Consider the following 19,332-nt stretch of genomic DNA (forward strand, 5'->3'; position numbering starts at 1 on the left):
AGGAAATAAAAGCAGTGCATTTTTGCCAATTTAAAAAATTACTTTAATGGGGAATGGGGTGAGAAGGGGGAGGGGAGGGAGGGGTAAAAGGAAAACAATCTAAAATTGAATACATTAAGGATATATTTTAAGGAAATAAAGTAATAGGTGGGATAGTGTGATATTAATATAATACAATAGTAATATTAACAATACAAGTGGTGCTATTGATGTTGTGATTTGGATTTATTATAATTGAGATTAAGATAACAACACAGAATTCAGCGATTTGTTTGTTTTCAGCCTTGATAAGGTTAATTTGGATAGATATATACACAAGAAAGTGAAACTACAAATAAATTAACATAGGTGGTTATATATATACATACATGTATGTTTTTTAACGAATTTGAAAGGAATAGTTATAAGAACAAACGACACAACAACAATATTAATATTATTAAAAAAGTAATATTAAATAGATAGTCATAAATATAGTATTGATAATAGGTATAGTTAGTGCACTCTACTGTAAGCATAAATAAACATTTGTGATTAATAGAATAATAAATATTAATTAGAAAGATATAGTTGATGATAATAACATATGTTAGACACACTTTTGCATCATTGTTTTTAGTAACAAAAATTTTTCTTAACCAATAATAATATTATGTCATATGACGAACAGAAAAAAATATTTAACAATAAACATTTTGATTAGAACAAAGTAACTAATTATTACAATTTACTTCTTAAAAACCTACTCAAACACCCAAATAGTGAGTAAATATATGCATAGGTCGTGTAAAAAAGATGTGCAGTAATAACGGGAATTCAGAGAATACTGGTGAAATGGTCACTTTATTGCACAAATTTAAAACAGAATTGGAAACAGTGTTAAGTAGGGAAAACATCCTGAGAAATGACACGATTCGTTCTTATTTCGACGCTGAGGTAATGGGTATATCCCTGGACTCAATACTTAAATTGAAAAATTTCAAAAAATTCGAAAATGAACTGCACAAATTATTTGATTGTAAACCAGAGGAATTTGGGAATAAAGATGAAGAACGTTCTGAGGAAAACGACAACTCTTCGAATAAAGAAGTTAGAGTGGTTTCATCCACAATAAAACACGAATTTACTAGCACCATGTATTATAAAGAATTAATGCATGCAATAGTTCTGGCGGCAACTATTTCCCCACAACTGGATATTTGTGTTATGGGTGATTGTAATAAAAAGGCAGAGACAATTTCATTTGGTTTTAATGCGGAAAAAGAGGTGGGTAAAGTTGATTTAAGTAGAGCATCGAAGGAGTTGAGTGAGTTTGTCGGGAGATACGGAGCGAGGAGAATACATGTAAAGCCAAAGTTGGAGGGGGGAAGAACAACATTGATAGTGCGTGACTTGGACGATGACACATCGATTTGCAGGGAGGAGATTTACGAATTGTTAATTAATTGCCCGCATATTGCGGAATTTAATGGTAAAAGAGATGGAATCGACGGTTGTGTGTTGAATGTAAAGAAGGAGATAGAAGGTACTTGGTTTATAACACTGTCGAGTGAGGATTTAACTAAAAAAGTTGTTCTTTGGCTTAGAGAACAAAGTATTCGTGGAAAGAAGCTCAAGGTGGGGGTAAAGTCAGAGCATAAAATTGCAAGTTTTCTTTCAATGATGTCAAATAGTTGTGAACAGCGTTCTAGAATAACTGTGGAAGACAACCAAGAATTGAGGCAATTCCAAATAAAGAATTTAACACATCTTCCTTCGGATAGCTTGATTCAGATGGATACTGATTCTGAAATGAGAAATGTTGTCATTGCGCCTCATAGTTACCCTAAAACAGAAGCTATTGGTATGAGCAGTGGTAGAGATACTCTTGAGTTGGAGGCTCCAATACCACCACCACAGGGTGAAAACGGCTTCAATTTGAATGTTGATGGCAATCATATTGTGAATAAAAGTGCGAGAAAGAGCAGAAGACACAGAAAAAAAAAGAAAAAGGGTTTATCTAAGATTAACTTTCCCGTTGGACCGAATTATGTTAATAACTATACTCTGAATACGCAACAATATCCATTACAAATGGTTTACGGATATCCGCATGAAACACAAGTTTCGTCAATAGATACAGGTTTTGGTACCTGTGCAGGTACAAATGATGTTTCTTACCAGGTTTTTCCGCAGAATTTTCCACATTCGGCAATGTTCACGAGAATGGGAAGCAATTATTTTGTGAGCCCAATTTCTCGTTTTTCAGCTCCTACTATGGTATTGCCACAAGGAGTTGGGTTTTCGGGTAATTTTGGATCGTTTGATGGGAGTAGTGATGAAAAAGTAAATGATAACAGCGTTTATGGCCATGGTAATGAAGGGATCAGTAGATGTGGTAATTGCCATCAGACAAGGCTGTTTTCTTCCGATGATAACTGCGTTTTTAATCATATTCAAACTGCTACTGGCAATCACACACAGAGAAATCTAGTTTATTGCAACAACACTAATATGGAGTATTTTGGTCCTAATTTTAATAATATTTATCGTTACAATCGTCATACTGATGGAAATCGAGGTGTTATTTATGGCAATGTTCATACAAATTCTAATGATAGTTTACATCTGAGTAATTGCATTAATCAAGGTCACGAATATTGTGGTGCTTACAATAATGTTTTTGTTGGTAATAATGAAAATCATGGTACTAATTTTGAACCGAAGGAGGAACAAATACCAAATCCAACTCAAACATCGTTATACGGAAAAAATGGTGCATTTGGTATGAAAAATGTCATCGGTGGGAGTGGCGTCCACCATTTCAACGACAATGAATTGAAAAGACTATGTTTTTGTAATGGTATTTCTCACATCCACTATCCCGATAAACATCCTAACCAATTTCAAGCAAATCATTATGGTGGTTATTGCGTAAATAACATTGATTCTTCATTGAAAGCAGATTTAAACCTTGAAATGAGAAACTCAGATGAACAGGAGAGATTGGGATTTAACTCCACTGAAGCAAATATGTCCGTGAAAAGATGTAGCAATTGTGAATTGGTAATAGCCTTGTATAACAAACTCTCTAGTAGATTATTGCAAGGAGGTAATCAACAACAGTGTGAGGATTATCTTATGAGATTGTTGATGAAGGGGTTGGCTGGCTTCAGTATTGGTGATTACGATAATGAAGTTAAAAAGAAAGGCTTTGTTGATGGCACGGACATAAATGGAAATGATAGCAGAGTTGAAGATAACTGCGATAATAATGGCAAACATCGTAATACTGAGGTTAGCGATAATCATAAAAACGACAAACTTATTCACGGAAGTAATAATATGGATTTTGAAAGTGACAAGATTATTGATTTGTGCAAAAATAATTCCAGTAGAAAAAAGAAAAACAAAAAGAAAAAAAGAAAGTCCAAATACTACGTTCAGAATAGTAAAAACATTCATGAATAAAGCAGCATATCTAATAACAGGAATAATAACAAACGAATCAAGTAAATTTGATACTAGAATTGTAGCTTGTTATAATAACATCGTAGACAAAGTTATATCTAAACATTAAACTCGAGGATTCTGGTGTGTTAGACGGAAAAGATCACATTTTTGTGATGGAAGAATCCAAGGAAAATAAATATAGTACAAAAATAATCGATATACCTGTAAAACAATGAAAGGGAATAATGACGAATGTAAGTAAAGTAAAAGAATAAAAAAAGTAAGGGAAACAGGAGATGACTTTGGCTATTGTCTCAAAAACAAATATAATGTTATTAGAGATGAAGTTACACACAATGAATTTAAAGAAGAAAATGGTAATAAGAACGATGGTGACAACAAACTGGGTGTGGTAAGCAGTGGTATTTTAAGATACAGCAAAAGAGTGCTGAAAACCTTCGATTTCAGAAACAATTATACATAAAATGAAGGTTGTATTAAATTAAACGTTTTTCAAAATAATATGGTGTCAAAGCTCAACAAGAAAACGTGTTTTTTTCAAACTGAACCGATTTTCATAGTAAGAAAAAAGAAATAAACGAGATTTAATATCCGCAAGTATTCCACTAAATATTCCAAAGTAATAATATAATTAATCTTTATTAATTATTGCAAAATCAACTTTTTACAAGTGATTATACCGAAACATCTTCCCGAATCTTTTTACAAAAAAAACGAGTCAGTTCCGATAAATTTGCAAAGTTAGTGTTAATATTTATTCACGGTTTGTATGATTCATCTACTTTCAGTGCTCTTTAAGTCGGTATACTATTAAATGAAACATGGTTTTGCATTCGCGTACACATTTGTAGACAATAGGGTAGAATTAAGACTATGAATTGCCTGCAAAATTAATTAGTCAAACTTTTGGTAGATTGTTTCTGATTTAAGTGGCAACCTTCTCACCAGCATATTTTAACGCATATACAGTTGTGTATTTGCAGGATTTTTTTTTATTCACAAGATATCAGTGAATAGTTAATTTAAATTTATCATGAAAAAGGTGTGGTGGTACTGGGTAGACTAAAAGAAAAAAGCAGAGTTTTGTGAGTGATTGAAGGAAAAAGATGAACTATGATAGTAAAATGGTAAATTACTGCCCCATTTTTGTTTTTCCTTCCTCCCAAAATAACGAAATAAGAAGCCATAACCACACCTTAAGGACTAATTGGTATAGTTAAATAACTGTCATTCAAATGGAAGGTTGCCAGTTCCTCTGGGTTAGAAACTACTTTGACCAATAAATCATAGTTTGAAATGCCTCTTTCTTGATCAATTTTTCTCTGAATATAAAGTATTCCATTCTTTGAGACGTTCAAAGAGAAAGTTTTAACTTCCTGTCTAACACAAAACACTGAATTTTTTATCTTCGTCACTTCTTCAATATTAAGAAGTACATATATATTTGTGAACAGATTCATTTTTAATAAGCCATAGTGGGGAGTGAAGAGTGGCAGTAAACTGTAACGTAGCCACACTGCTATAGTTCTTTTTCAGTTAATAAAATGTGTTTGTATATCTTATACATAGCTTTCACATAAATTCAGTTCAAGTATGGAGTAATTAATGGCGATTGTAATACCAATAATAATTATAAAAGTGGCGTCTTCCTTTAATGCCAGATTCATTCGGTTTTTGTTTTTGTACAGTAAAATGTTATATAGATCTTATTAAATTTATATTTTCAGCGATAATTTTGTAATTTAACAATGTAAGTTATATTAAAGGCCTTTTTTTACCCATTGAGTTTTTTATAGCCTTGAAAATGCCAGCAGAGCTATTGTCAATACCATCATCTTGGGAGTTTTCATTTATCTCCATTTTGTTTTCCTCTTCCTCCAATATCTTGAGTCTGTCCAAGTAACTAATCCCTTGTTTTTTAAGTTTATCATTAAAGGTTAGTGCAGATACAAACTTTGTATTTGAACTATTTTTTTTAATCATAATTGATTTTGCTGTAGTAAAATTATCGTAACAACTTTTATTTTCGTTATTATTATTGTAATTATCATATTCGTATTTGTAATCAAATTTATCGTTGGTTTTGTTATTATAATAGGAATTGTTTTCGTATTTATTATTTACTACGTTATTTATTGATATGTAATTTAGAAAAGAATACTCTAATCTCTCCTTGTTGTATTTACTGTCACACACATCACAACAATTATAATCACTTTTATTTTTATCAGTGTAATATTTCTCACCAAAGTATCCTAAAAGATTTTTTCTTCTGCATTCACCATATTTATTTAAGTTTAATTGGTAATTAATTGGATTTTGCGTTTTATTGTTATTTTCATTATTGCAATCAATACTTTCATAATAATTTGTGTCTTCTAATCTATTATTGCATCTAGCAAACTCAATTACTGAGTTTAAGTTGTCTTGATATTTTTCATATGACTGATTAGCTTTTTCTTCAGACCTTAAATATAAATACTGTAATGATTTTCTTTTGATACAATTTAACGTTTGTATATCCTTTTTACTATAAAACAACATAGCCCTTGAGTATTCTGAATCACGCCCTGCTCTTCCACTTTGTTGATAATATGAGTCTATACTATCTGGAATAGATGAATGTATTACAAATCTCACATTCGATTTATGCACTCCCATACCAAACGCTATTGTTCCAACCAATACTTGTATCTTATCATCTAACCAATCATTTTGTATCTCCGTTCTCAATTTTAGCGACAAACCTGCATGGTAACACTTACTAGTTACTCCATTGTCATTCAAGTATTTGGACAGTATCTCACTTGACTTTCTTTTATTTACGTATACAATTCCCATTATTTTATTGCTAACTTTTTTATTCGCATTTTCGGAAGCACTATTAAACTCATTACCTTTGTTCAACTTACTAAAATACTCATTCATGTACAACACACTATTTAGTATTATCTCCTCCTGCGACAGACTACTTAAATAATCATTATTATCTATATTATACACAGTATAGTGTATATTTGGTCTGTTAAACGAATTTATTGATATATATGGATCAACTAATTTTAATACATTCAATATATCCTTTTGAACCTTTGGAGATGCTGTTGCTGTGCAAGCTAATATTGGAATATCTGAAAACATACTCTTTATATTGCCGAGCCTTCTATAAGCAACTCTAAAATCGTGGCCCCACTCACTTATACAGTGTGCTTCATCTATTGCAAAACAAAACAAATTATTATTTAAATACAAGTTATATAAACAATTCAAAACTTTCTCTGTACCGAAGCTTTCTGGAGTTATGTATATTATACCGTTTTGTGGTGTTTTTCTACTCAAATCTACATATAATTCCTCCAAAGCTTTGTTTGCAGATATATTCCCATCGTTTTTTTGCACTATTGCCATACTTAAGCCATTAGACTTTATTCCCCATTTTTTAAGTGAATTTATCTGATCTTCTATTAACGCTATTAATGGGCTCACAACCACTGTTACCATTCCTTTGCTCAATGGTGGTATTTCCTTCACCTTCTTTTGATATTCTCTCAATAAACTCGGTAACTGATATGTTAGTGACTTTCCACCTCCAGTTGGCAGTATTAATACAACATCTTTTCTATCACAAACTAATTTGTGTATTACCTCCTCTTGACCTACTCTATATCCAGGTATCCTTATCTCATTTAAACACCATTTTAAAGCATTAACTATCTCATCCCTATATGCAATTATATCTTGAGTGCAATTTTTACTTTTTTCTCTAATTTTGCAAATTTTTAATCTGTATTTTTCAAACAACTCATTTAAATTAAATTCCTCCATCCTTTCCATTCTTATGTTCTCTTCTATTTCTTTTATTTTTGTCATTCTCTCATCCTCAGAATTATAATAATCCTCATTTTCGTTAACTTTATTTTTATTCTCTCCTGATTCATGTACAAAATTTTTTAAAGAAGATTGTACCCATTTTCCATTATCCTTATTACCCACTTTTTTAATTTTTTTAATAGTATCTATCATTTAATGCCTATTCAATAATAATGTACATAAAGAAATAGGCACAAACAGTAGACGATTAGTATTAAAGATGAAATAATGCTTTATTATTGTTTATTATGTCACCTCTTAATGATTTCAACTACTTTTCATTATTTTTTTCTGTTCCAAACTTTTGCCTAAGGTTGCAATGTCATTAATCCACTTAATTTCTTCTTTTATTCTCCTCTACAGTAAATAACACTAATTTTAACTTCCTTCCTTTGCTTCCCTTCTTTATTCTGTTATTTAGAAGACTAGAAGGTTATTCCTGTACTTTCTTTTACATATTACCACTATTGCTATTACTGTGATTACTTTGCTGGCTGGTTATTAACGCAAATTATGTGGATAATTTTTTATTAAATACCGGTATAGAAAATTTTTTTAGCATGACTATTTTTTTAATATTTCCATACCGGTAAAAAATGACTTAAAGTAAAAAATAATAATATTAATAAAGTTAAGCAAAAGTGAAAAATTCTAGATATAATATTAAGATATGAATGAGAAGGCGATTTTAGGAGAAATAGAAAACTTAAAATATGCCGGGTTGGAACTAAAAATGTTTTTTGAGATATTTAATAAAAATGAATTAGTTGATTTGGAATTAAACGAGGCACTTGAAATGATTGACTTAATAGTTAAAAAGAATGAAAATGCGAAGATACTCATTTTTTTAATTGTAGTTAATCGCGTGAAAATGATATCAGATCAAATTAAGCTATTCAAGGAAAGCATTAGAAATAATATGAGCAATAAGAATAACAAAGTTATTATAGAGTTTGTGATATTATCTGAATATATAAAAAATGAGAGCATCATCGATGACCTATTGAACTACTATTATACGAAATCTCAAGAAGAGTTAAATAATGGCAAGGAGGAATTCATTTTTGAAACGCTGAATAATATATTAAAAATACCGTTCTTTTCTATAAATATAATTGTTGAAGCCTTTTTAAATTCTAAGTATAGCGTTAGTTCATTTATTATAGAGGAATACATACCATTTGAACTACAAGATAATATTTTTTATAATTATTTATGGATATCAACTTTGGACAATATAAATAAAGAAAATAGTGATTTTGATAATAAATACATTAATTTTTTTAGATATTTATTTAAGAGAATGTTTATGAGAGGCTATTGCAAAAATTTGTGTATATTATTTATTGATATTATAAATTTAAATACATATTATGGCCTTAAAGATAAAGAATTTGATGTTAAGAAAGTCTTTCTAAATTTAAACAAACTTTTAACTTGTAATGAAGACAAAAAAATGATAGAAAAGTTTATATTGAAATTACTGAAACAATTAGAAGAAATGAACATTACTATAATTAACGAAAGAGTTGTGGTCATAGATTTACCAGATAAAAACTTAACACTAAATTTGCTTTCTGCAATTGTAGACTACTGTATAGTTAATAATGGCAACGAAATTTGCACATATACCTTATTTGAAGAGAAATTGTCTCTAAATTTGTGCATTACTTTTCTAGATATCTCAATATTCAATATATTAAGCAGAAACTATGTGGAAGGTAATAAATTTCTTAAAGGTGAATTTGACTATATGATGTATTTTAAGGCAAGAATGGACAAAGAAAGAAAGAACGAAAATGATGGAATAATAGACGTGTTTTGTGAAAAGTTTATTGCTTACTTTGAATTTTATAAAAATCTTTTAAAGACTTTGCTTCAAAAATGGGAGTTGAATTGTGATTCAGAAAAAGATTCATATAATCTATCTGTGTTAATAATTAGATTAATATCAATTGTTTTATTTATTGAAAGCTCAACAAATAATCTAAATAAAGTTGTATCTGAGTTGTTGTTAGATCAATATAAATTTGTTTCAAATGGAATGCAATTAAGACTTAAAAGCATTGATCCAATAGTACGTTATTCTTCGATGTATTTGGGCGAATTTTACTTCAACATTTTAACTACACTATTTCCACCAAATGAACAAACTGACGAAAAAAGTGGTTATTTAACTACAGAAGAAAATCCAAAGTTTGATGAATTAAATTCTTTAGACGATTCTATAAAAAGGAAGCATTTATTTCATCTGAAGCATTCAACTAATACAATTATTATTTCAAACAGAAATGTGAATGATAAGGACATTGTAATTATTCACCAAGAGAAAACAGATGGAAATATGGCAGATGATGATTCAAAAGAAGACAATAATGAATTGGGTAATAAAGAATTATGTGATGTTCGAAGCAAACAAAATGATTATGATAATGATGATGTTTTTTGGGATAATGCTCCAAGCATTAAAAAAAAAGACTCAACAAAATCTAACCAAATTAGCCGTTTAATTTTTGACCAAGAAGATGACAGAATAATTCAGTCGAAAATCGTTATTAATTCGTATGATTTAATAGCTTTTTATACTGATGATAAAAAATCTTCGCAAATTTCAAATAAGGAAGAAATTTTGCTCAAAATATTGAATGATCTACTATTGAACATAAAATGGGATAGGTCAAATTATGAATATATCATTCTTCCACTAGTTAATAAGCTTATATCTTTCAATGAAAAGGAATTAAGATACACATCTTTGTTAGTAATATCAAAAATAATAGAATTAAAGAATAATTGCATAACTATTAATATTATCGATTATGCATGTAATATTCATAATTCTATTCCAATGGATACAAAAATTTTATTATTAAATTCTTTAATTTTGGCTTGTAAAAGTTTAGCAAATCACAAAGAAGACGACGAAAAAAGCAAAGGCAATAAACACATAGTTTCATGTTCATTGAAAAGAAAAAAAGAGAAAGTAATAATCAATCTATTTGATCAATATTCATTGATGTGGTCATCAAATCTAGCCAGATATTTAGTAGAGATTATAGAACAATCGCAAGGAATTCAACATGAAAAAGTCCCAAATATATTTTTTATAACTTATTTGGAACTATTCAACAATATAATTTTAAATACATCCATAAATAACATTCACACAAATCAGATTTCCACTTTTGGAGTTGAAATTATATTTCAAATAAACACAAAGGAAAATTCACTGTTTCATGATCCAACTATAAGGAAATCGCTATACATACTAGCATTCAATATTATGCAAAAGTGTAGCAATTCATTCAAAGGTGACAGGTGCACTAACAATATAGTTAACGAAATAATCAATTGGCTCGTTAAGAATGGGGATTTTGAAAAGGACAATAATTGCCTCGAAATTATAAACCAAATAAAATCCTGTGTTACTTTTAGTTAAATGACCTCTAAAAGGCGGTAATAAAATAATTTTGGTAGATAAAATGTGGTAAAAATATATATATTTAAAATTATTGGGACTTAGAGTTCAAACTCGCTTAGCCTTCAAACAAAGTGGTGGTATCACTTTGGTTGTAAAAATATTGTCGAGACTCATTCACACTTTTTTTAGTTATTTTTTGGATCGTTTATTCTATAAATTTCATGTGTAATATATCATCTATTAAATTACACTCTTATGGCGCCTAATCCTTTTTTGAATCCCAAACCCATTTCATCGTTGAAAAGTTTAGGAAAAAAGTTGGAGACAAGGATATAACAAGCTATTGAGAATTAAATAAGGTTTGATTTAATCATTTTTACAGGTTGTAATTTTCTTTTTAATTTCTTAATGATTTTCATGTAAGAAGGGAAGGGCATACATTTATTATAGTTTGAATACCATATAATAAAAAGAGCTACATTTTTTTAATTACTGGCTGCCATTTTGTTAATCAGTTTATTATAAATGATTTAAAATTTTGTTATATACGTACATATATATCTACATACCTTTTTTAAATTCAAGTAAGTCTAATTCTAAATAGCAAGAAGGAGGAAAAGAGATGGGTAGTGTTGGGTCCTTAAAGAATGAGGGAAAATTTATTGATGAAAAGTTGTATTCTAGAGAGAATCCCATTTCAAAGAAGAAAAATCAAGGTTGGTTGAGTTTTTCGTATTCATATCTTCAATTTTCATGGGTTACGAAATGGGTATATTTGGGATCAAAGAGATCACTCCCTTCAAATATATTACCTGATCTCCCAGACTCAGATAGTACGGAATATTGGTATAAAATGTTTGAGAACGCAATAGAAAATGAGAGGATAAAAAAAATGTCATCATTCGACCGCAAAGTGTTGGTTGTAAGAGCACTTTGGAAGTGTTTATATGGCCAATTGATAATGCTAATAACGTTAAAGGGTTCTTGGGAGATTTGCCAATATTTATATAATACAGTGGTTCGTTGTTTTATAGAATACAAGGAGTTTGAGAGCAATGCAGAAAAAATTGGTTTGTCGAAAGAAAAAATGAAAGCAGTTAACAGTGGTTTTAAGAATGCTTTCTTATTGTTATTTTTTCACTTAGTGCATGTTTATATAAACACGCAATTCAATTTTTGGGAATCTAGGGTTGTATTAAGAATACAAACATGTTTGAAAACTTCTATTTTTAAGAATTTATTGGAGAATAAGTCATGCGTTAGGAATGTCTTGGCTAATGGTAAAGAAATAATTAATTTAGAAGAAACAAAGGTCGATGTAAATAAAATTGATAAAGAATTGGCAAGAGATAATGTATGCCTTGATATAGGAACAAACATTAAATCAGAAAGTGATAACGATTACAGTGATGTTAATAATAAAGAGGGCAGTGATGGTGTGATTAATGTTAACTATACATCCTCAACAAATGCCTTTAATTTGTTGATGGTTGATGTAGATGACATAGAGGACCTAATTATGGCAATGACACACTTTATTCTTCTTCCTTTTAGACTTTTAGTGGCATCTCTTTTAATGTATAAGAATATAGGCGAGTCAGCAATACCAGGTGTGATATTGATGATTACAATGATAATATTAATGATAATTGTTGACGTTTTGTCAGCATTATTAAAGGGACCATTGTTATATTGGAGGGATAAACGTTTGGGTAAGCTACATGAAGTATTGAGCAAGGTAAGAGGGATTAGGATACTGGGTTGGTCTCCATTTGCGGAGGAAAGTGTACTTAATGTTAGAAGAAGGGAAATAGTATGTTTGTGTAATATCATCTTATTTTCCATATTGTCAAATATATTCTTCAGAATGGCAATTTCAGGATCAGTGGTTGCTATCATGATTTATCATACTAGAAATGCCCTTAATATATTTGGACTATCAACTGGAGATAATTTAAGTTCTAGTTCACTAAAAGAATTGGACTTTAAGGCTTCTGATATAATACCACTAATACAAGTAATAAATTACGTTGCAGGAATACTTCGTTCGATTCCAAGCTCGTTAAATATGGTTATTGAAGGTTGGATATCTCTGAAGAGATTTAGTTACCATTTAGGTTATTCAGATAACGATGATTCGGTAAATAGTGAACTAGAGTGTGATAAATTAAGTGTTGATGTTTTTAGAGAAGGTCAAAAGGACGAGAGAACACCATTCATACCGAAAATATCGACTATTAATAACAGCACAGCAATAGATTTAAAAGATCTTCATATTTCGGACGAAATTCTGCCGGTTAGAGCACAAGATAGCAACATCAATGTTTATTTAAGCGGATTGGAGTACAATTGGGAGTCCAAGGATGATGAATATATAAACAAATTTAAGTTGTGTGTTCCAGAAATGAAGATAGTAGGTAATTCGTGTCATTTAATAGTAGGTGGTACGGGATCTGGTAAGAGTACATTATTATGTGGGATTTTAGGTGAGATATATTCAAAAAAGGGTATAAGGTTCTTGAATAATCAAGATAGCACAATAGGTTATTGTAGTGAGGAACCTTGGATACCAATAGGAACAATAAGATCAGTAATATTATTTGAGAGACCATATAATGGGAAACGTTATCAAAAAGTAGTTGAATCGTGTCTACTTAAGGAAGATTTTTTACAATGGCAAGAGGGTGATTTAAGATTGTTAGATGATGGTGGCCACGTATTGTCTGGAGGTCAAAGATCGAGATTGACATTGGCCAGAGCACTATATGGTTTTATAACGGACAAGGAGGATTATAATAATATTGAAAATAACTGCGTTAATAGTGAGAATAATATTAAGTTTGATACGAGATTATTTTTATTTGATGATATTTTCACTTCACTAGATCCGAACGTAGCCAGAAAAATATTTTATAATTTGTTTAACTCGAGTGATGGTTTGCTAGTGGGAAACGAATATTCAACCGTAATGATATTAAATAAGACAGTATTGTTTTGTCTACTTGACGAAAAATTATCAAAGAGTGAATTGGACGAAAAGTTTGGGGTGAAATTAAATATTTGGAATATCTGTCAAAAAGAGGACGTTAATATAGTAGAGTTAATTGAAGATTATGACTCATTCAAATTAAATCATATTAATGAAATGAAACTCAATGATAACAATGGAAGAGTATTGGGTGACGATATAAGCGATTTAAGTAGTAATGGAACTGGAGTAGGTAGTAATGACTACTCGTTAATTTCGAACATTGGTGATAATAGTAATTTGGACGCTACTATTACAGTTGCTGACGGTAATTCCAGTGGTGCTATTAGTAATGGTATTATAGAAGTTTCAGAAAGGCCAGAATTAAGAAAAAGATGTTATTCTATTGACAAAGATAAAAATAAATCAGATTCTAGCGTAAAGATAAATAAAAACAAGAAATACGAGAGTTATTCATCATTGGACTTTTACTGCGAAGAAATTGTAGGTTTCCAGGATGAGACTGGTCGTAGAACTATTCCATTTAGATTGTATAAATGGTATATTTCAAAAGTTGGTGTTACTTTATTCATATTTCTTTCAATATTGATAGCAGTCAGTATACTATTTGAAAATGGTCAAGATCTTGTATTAGTAGAATGGACAGGTTTCACTTCACGTGGAAGTAAAACATCCTCTATAATAAATGCTGAAACTACTAACAAGGTCTTTTCTACAACTACCTTATCACCATCACTGCATTCTCCTGAATTTACTAACGGTCAGCGGACTATAAAAAACAGTATTGATTTAAATAAAGGATATTTATATGGCTTAATAACTGTATTTTTAATTGCGATAACAGTAACATTAATATTGAAATCACTTCAAGTATATGGTAGCATAAAGGCAGCGAATGTGATACATAATGAAATGTTAAGAAGTGTTTTGAACACATCTTTGGACTTTTTCGATCGTAACACAAATGGACAAATAATAAATCGTTTTTGTTTAGATATGACAACAATAGATAAAAGTACAATGTTTAAAATATGTTCCTTTATATCAATAGTGTTGGAAATCACAATAAGGGGTGGATTTATAATATATGTATTTCCGTGGTTGCTACTATTAATACCACCAATATGTTGTTTTGCATGGTATTGGTTATTTCAGTACTTTAGGCACACATCTAGAGAACTATTTATGTCAAACTTGACGGCACATACACCGGTGTGTAATATTTATACACAAGCGTTAATGGGAGGCCCTATAATTCGTGCGTTTAGATGTGAGAATGTTTATTTGGCTAGGAATTTGTATTGCATTGACAGTCTACAGAAGATAAAGTTCATGAGGTTTAGTACATCACAATGGATAAGCGTAAGGATGCAGCTACTTATGTTACCTTTAACAGCATGCATTACAGTAATACCAATAATATTTGATTATTTTGGTATCAATATAGGATTCCTAAGGTCATCTAGCATTGGTAAGGTAACTGAAGGTGCTTGGGGTCTTGCACTCATATATGCAATGTCATATGCTCCATTGATAAATGACTCATTTACTGCTTTTACATCATTGGAAAAGTCAATGTGCGCCGTTGAGAGAGTATCATTGTTCTTGAAGGATTTAGAGACATCGAAGAAGAAAGAATTCAATGAGGAATATCACAATTCGTCATATGAAGAATTCAAATTAAGTAAACCATCAATATTGTCAAGAAAAGGATTAAATATACATGAATTAAGAGTTGAATACGAGGACAATTCATTGGGTATTGGGTTAAATAATGAATTTGTTAATTACGGTGAATGTATTGGAATTATTGGAAGAACTGGTAGTGGCAAAACAACATTTTTAAACTCCATATTGGGTTTGACACCTATAAGTAGTGGTTTGGTGTTTTTAGATGGCGTATGGATGTATAATCGTGAAATGAGATCAAACAAAAATGAATATATTGGCGTTCTACCACAAAATTCAATAGGATTTGATGGTTGGACTATTCGTAAGTTTTTAGATCCCTTTGATGAGATAAAGGATGATAGATTAATTTGGGACGGCATTGTAACATGTGGTCTTGAGAACACTCTTTTGTCTATTAACAATGTAAGCCCACTTTATGCTAAAATAGACAATGGTGCATCTGCTAATTCTTCAAGTAAACGAAGAAAATCGAGTTTGGGAGGATCTCGCAATAAATTTACGCAGAAACACTTACGTCAACTTGCCTTAGCCAGGCTATTTATACATAGATTAAAATACAAGATTATATTGGTAGATGAACCGCCAGAGGAGTTTTCGAATAAGATTCCAATTAATAGTTTTAACAATTATGGTGGTAACTATCTAAAAAATTCTTCATCTTCTATACGTATTGATAGTTCATCGGATAACCAATACTTAGAGGTCGAGGAAATGATTTCCAAGTATATGAAGCATTGTATTGTATTTATTGTTGCACATAATTATAAGTCGCTCAAATTTTGTAATAAAATATGGTTATTATCAAATGGTTCAAAGGTGGCAGAATGCTCATTTTCGCAAGTAAATAGTCAAGAATTATTGGCGGATTTTTTACTTTTAAAGAACAAAAAGTGACTTTTTAGCTGCAAATTCTTTTACTAACGTACTTGTCAATTTAATATTCAAAGTCTTTGTATTAAAATATACAAAAACTTTGCCAATTGGGGGCTGCAGTATATTTTTACTTTTGTATTAAAACAAACGGAAGCTCCCTATCTTTTTTTGTAGCTTAACGGATATATTAATTCATTTTTTCTTTTTATTTTAAATTTTGTCCACATAATTGCATGCATGCACTTTATTATTTTTGTTTGTTTATTGCGGAGTTTGTGGTGCAGGTTGAGTGAAAAAAGGTATTACCGCCTGGTGTCTGTCAAGAGTATTTTTTTAAATACAAAATAAGTTAAATTGTTACAAAAACAAGAAAGTTATTTATTTTTAATAGTCGGTATTAAATTGTGATATAGCAGTAGAGCACAGCATAATTTTGTTGATTACTATTATCTAGAGTTAATTTTGATGGTTTTAGAAGATGTTTCAAGTTTGGTTAAAGAAATCAAAAATGAGTATATTGATATATTAACAGAAAATGAAGGACTGCAGGATTATAGCAATGAAAAAATTGATGAAATTGACCTGATATTGTCTTCAAAACAAGTAGAACAGTGTTTATTAATAAGAGATGTGGTTTCAGGTCTATTGGATTTCGATATATTTTGTTTAAATTGGGAGAATATAGATGAAAGTGTAAAAACAATGTCATCAAACTGGAACACAAAAATAAATAGTATAACATTTATAACTCAGGAACCTTTAATAGATGTATTTGGTGATATAATGACGGCATTAAAGAAAATAGAGGAAATAGGAGTATCCATAGCTAATATAAATATATTTTTGCCTTACAGCTCGGAGATACATGTTGAATATACGAAAATAATGGGTATGTTGGAATACGAATACAATAACAGGAGCATAACGAATTTTGACTTTGATAACATAAAGGAGTTTATAAATATGGAACAGAAAGGCAAAACTGCAATAAAAATAAAGGAGCTAAATTTGAAGAATATATTTTATTGCGACGGCAGTGAGTTATTTAATAATAAGGTGATATCATCAATGTGCACGTGTACTGAATATACAGAGCTGTTGAATCCTATATTAGTGTCTGACTTGGATGATATATATAACGAAATAAATATTGAAAGAAGAATTAATAGTAAATATGTAATGCCAAAGTTGTTTAGTATAGATAATGTGAAGAAGAATATAAATTTGCTTAACATAGATAATTTACCACACGAATTAAAATTAAGGCACTCAAAACATGTTTTAAAAATAATAACGTTTATTTTTCAGGAATTTAATAATGTTAGTTTAAGTAAAGTAAATATAAATTTATTGTCAGTAGGGCCAAGCTCAAAAATAGTATCAAATACATTTTACAACAGTTATCATGAGATATTGAGAAACATGAAGAATTTCTGTGTTGAAAATGAAAAAGAATCTGATTCAACTGAAATAACAATATTATTTATGGATAGGAGTATGGATTTAATATCACCCATATATTCACCAATTAAGAATATGAATATAAGTGACGAGGGTATATTTACAAGATTTGATGACGGCATAATTGATTATATGGATGAATTGATGAATAAAAATTTGGAATATTTTAGAGAAGAAAATGGCAGCGGCAGTGATTCATATAAGAAAAATGATGCTCCTGAAGATAGTTATGAAAAGCAGATGGAACAAATAACAAATCCAATGTATTTATCGATAATGTTAGATCCAGACAAACTTCAAAAAGATTTTTTATTGTCGGAAAACTATCCGGTACTATCATATAAATTCATTTCGTCATTAGAAGATTTGGAAATATTGCTAAGGTCAGGTGAAAGAGAATTTACATATGCGAAAAAACAAAGTATAATATCAAAAATTAAATCTTTATTTAAAATAAATAATAAATTATTCGGCAGTAATTCATGGTTGTACATACTTTCAAAAATAAAGCAATCAAATTATACAAAATTGTTTTGGAACCGATTGTTAGATATACAATATAATATTGACTCACTAAAAATAAGTAAAAAAAGAGGATTATTTTTAAATACAATCAAAAAATACTTGCACTATATATATTACAATGAAATAATTAACGATAATATTATTGATGTTAAAAATGATCTTTTAATTGCTGATGATTGCGATGATATATCTGAAGAATGTGATATAATAAAAGAAATAATAAATTTATTATTGGACATAAGAACAAAGTTATTGCCAGATTCTGTTACCAACATTTTGGTTAAGTTTGAAAACTATGACAAAAGTGTCTTTGAAAATGAATTGGATAACCTAAGTACAGACGCAACCTTGTTTTTGGGAATATTGCATATTTTCTTGTTACAAATATTTCCGGTAGAAAAGATAGATTCATATAATTCTATATTTGTAAAGGATATTAAAAAGAAATTTACAACTTCTTCATTTGAAAACATATTAACAAGTAATAACGTTTATTGTTCAGATAAAAATGATTGTTATAATAAGATATTGTCACTGGCTATTTCATGTTCAAGTTATGAGGGACCTGATTGCAAGTTATCCCATTGCAGCACCAGTAATACATCATCAAATGGTAAAATTAAGTTAAAATTAAATGATATAAGAAATTCAAGAAGCATACTAAAAAACAAAGAATATAGAAATTTTCAATTGTCCTCATTGTTACCGAAAAAAGACAATTATTCACAGGAATTTTCAACGCTTATATCACAAATATTATTGAATTTAATTACAACTAGCAAAGATGAATGTAATCTACAGGATCACGATGACTTCTTACTATCAGACTTAAATATAACCAGAATAAAAAATAGCAATAATAGTTGCAATAAAACTATAATTATAAATATAATAGGTAATGTGTCAATTTACGAAGTACTTGAGATTGAAAAATTAGCAAGTTTTTTGAAAAAAGAAAATAATAATCAAGAATATAACATTATTGTGTTAACTGATCAGTTATTTTCCTCTGTTGCTTTTAATGGTTATTTTTTATCATAATGGTACA

At 29.6% G+C, this 19,332-nt stretch overlaps 5 protein-coding genes across 5 annotated transcripts; 4 read left to right on the forward strand and 1 right to left on the reverse strand.

Moving 5' to 3' along the window:
• Positions 1 to 795: 795 nt before the first annotated feature.
• Positions 796 to 3,450, forward strand: FG379_001935 (uncharacterized protein; the record flags this gene model as incomplete). The annotated part of the gene is made up of 1 exon (XM_067327538.1): positions 796 to 3,450. The coding sequence occupies one exon, from the start codon at positions 796 to 798 to the stop codon at positions 3,448 to 3,450; it is 2,655 nt and encodes an 884-aa protein (XP_067184583.1).
• Positions 3,451 to 5,208: 1,758 nt separating this feature from the next.
• On the reverse strand, positions 5,209 to 7,476 carry FG379_001946 (SF II RNA helicase; the record flags this gene model as incomplete). Its single annotated transcript, XM_067327549.1, has 1 exon — positions 5,209 to 7,476. The coding sequence occupies one exon, from the start codon at positions 7,474 to 7,476 to the stop codon at positions 5,209 to 5,211; it is 2,268 nt and encodes a 755-aa protein (XP_067184594.1).
• Positions 7,477 to 7,993: 517 nt separating this feature from the next.
• FG379_001957 (uncharacterized protein) lies at positions 7,994 to 10,762 on the forward strand (the record flags this gene model as incomplete). Its single annotated transcript, XM_067327560.1, has 1 exon — positions 7,994 to 10,762. One exon carries the CDS (start codon positions 7,994 to 7,996, stop codon positions 10,760 to 10,762), a length of 2,769 nt encoding a protein of 922 aa, XP_067184605.1.
• Positions 10,763 to 11,366: 604 nt separating this feature from the next.
• Positions 11,367 to 16,319, forward strand: FG379_001968 (ABC transporter; the record flags this gene model as incomplete). The annotated part of the gene is made up of 1 exon (XM_067327571.1): positions 11,367 to 16,319. One exon carries the CDS (start codon positions 11,367 to 11,369, stop codon positions 16,317 to 16,319), a length of 4,953 nt encoding a protein of 1,650 aa, XP_067184616.1.
• A 444-nt stretch (positions 16,320 to 16,763) lies between these two features.
• Positions 16,764 to 19,325, forward strand: FG379_001979 (uncharacterized protein; the record flags this gene model as incomplete). Its single annotated transcript, XM_067327582.1, has 1 exon — positions 16,764 to 19,325. The coding sequence occupies one exon, from the start codon at positions 16,764 to 16,766 to the stop codon at positions 19,323 to 19,325; it is 2,562 nt and encodes an 853-aa protein (XP_067184627.1).
• Between the last annotated feature and the right edge of the window lie 7 nt (positions 19,326 to 19,332).

The sequence above is a fragment of the Cryptosporidium bovis genome, assembly GCF_009768925.1.
Source record: "Cryptosporidium bovis isolate 45015 chromosome Unknown contig_28, whole genome shotgun sequence".
Taxonomy (NCBI): Eukaryota; Apicomplexa; class Conoidasida; order Eucoccidiorida; family Cryptosporidiidae; genus Cryptosporidium; species Cryptosporidium bovis.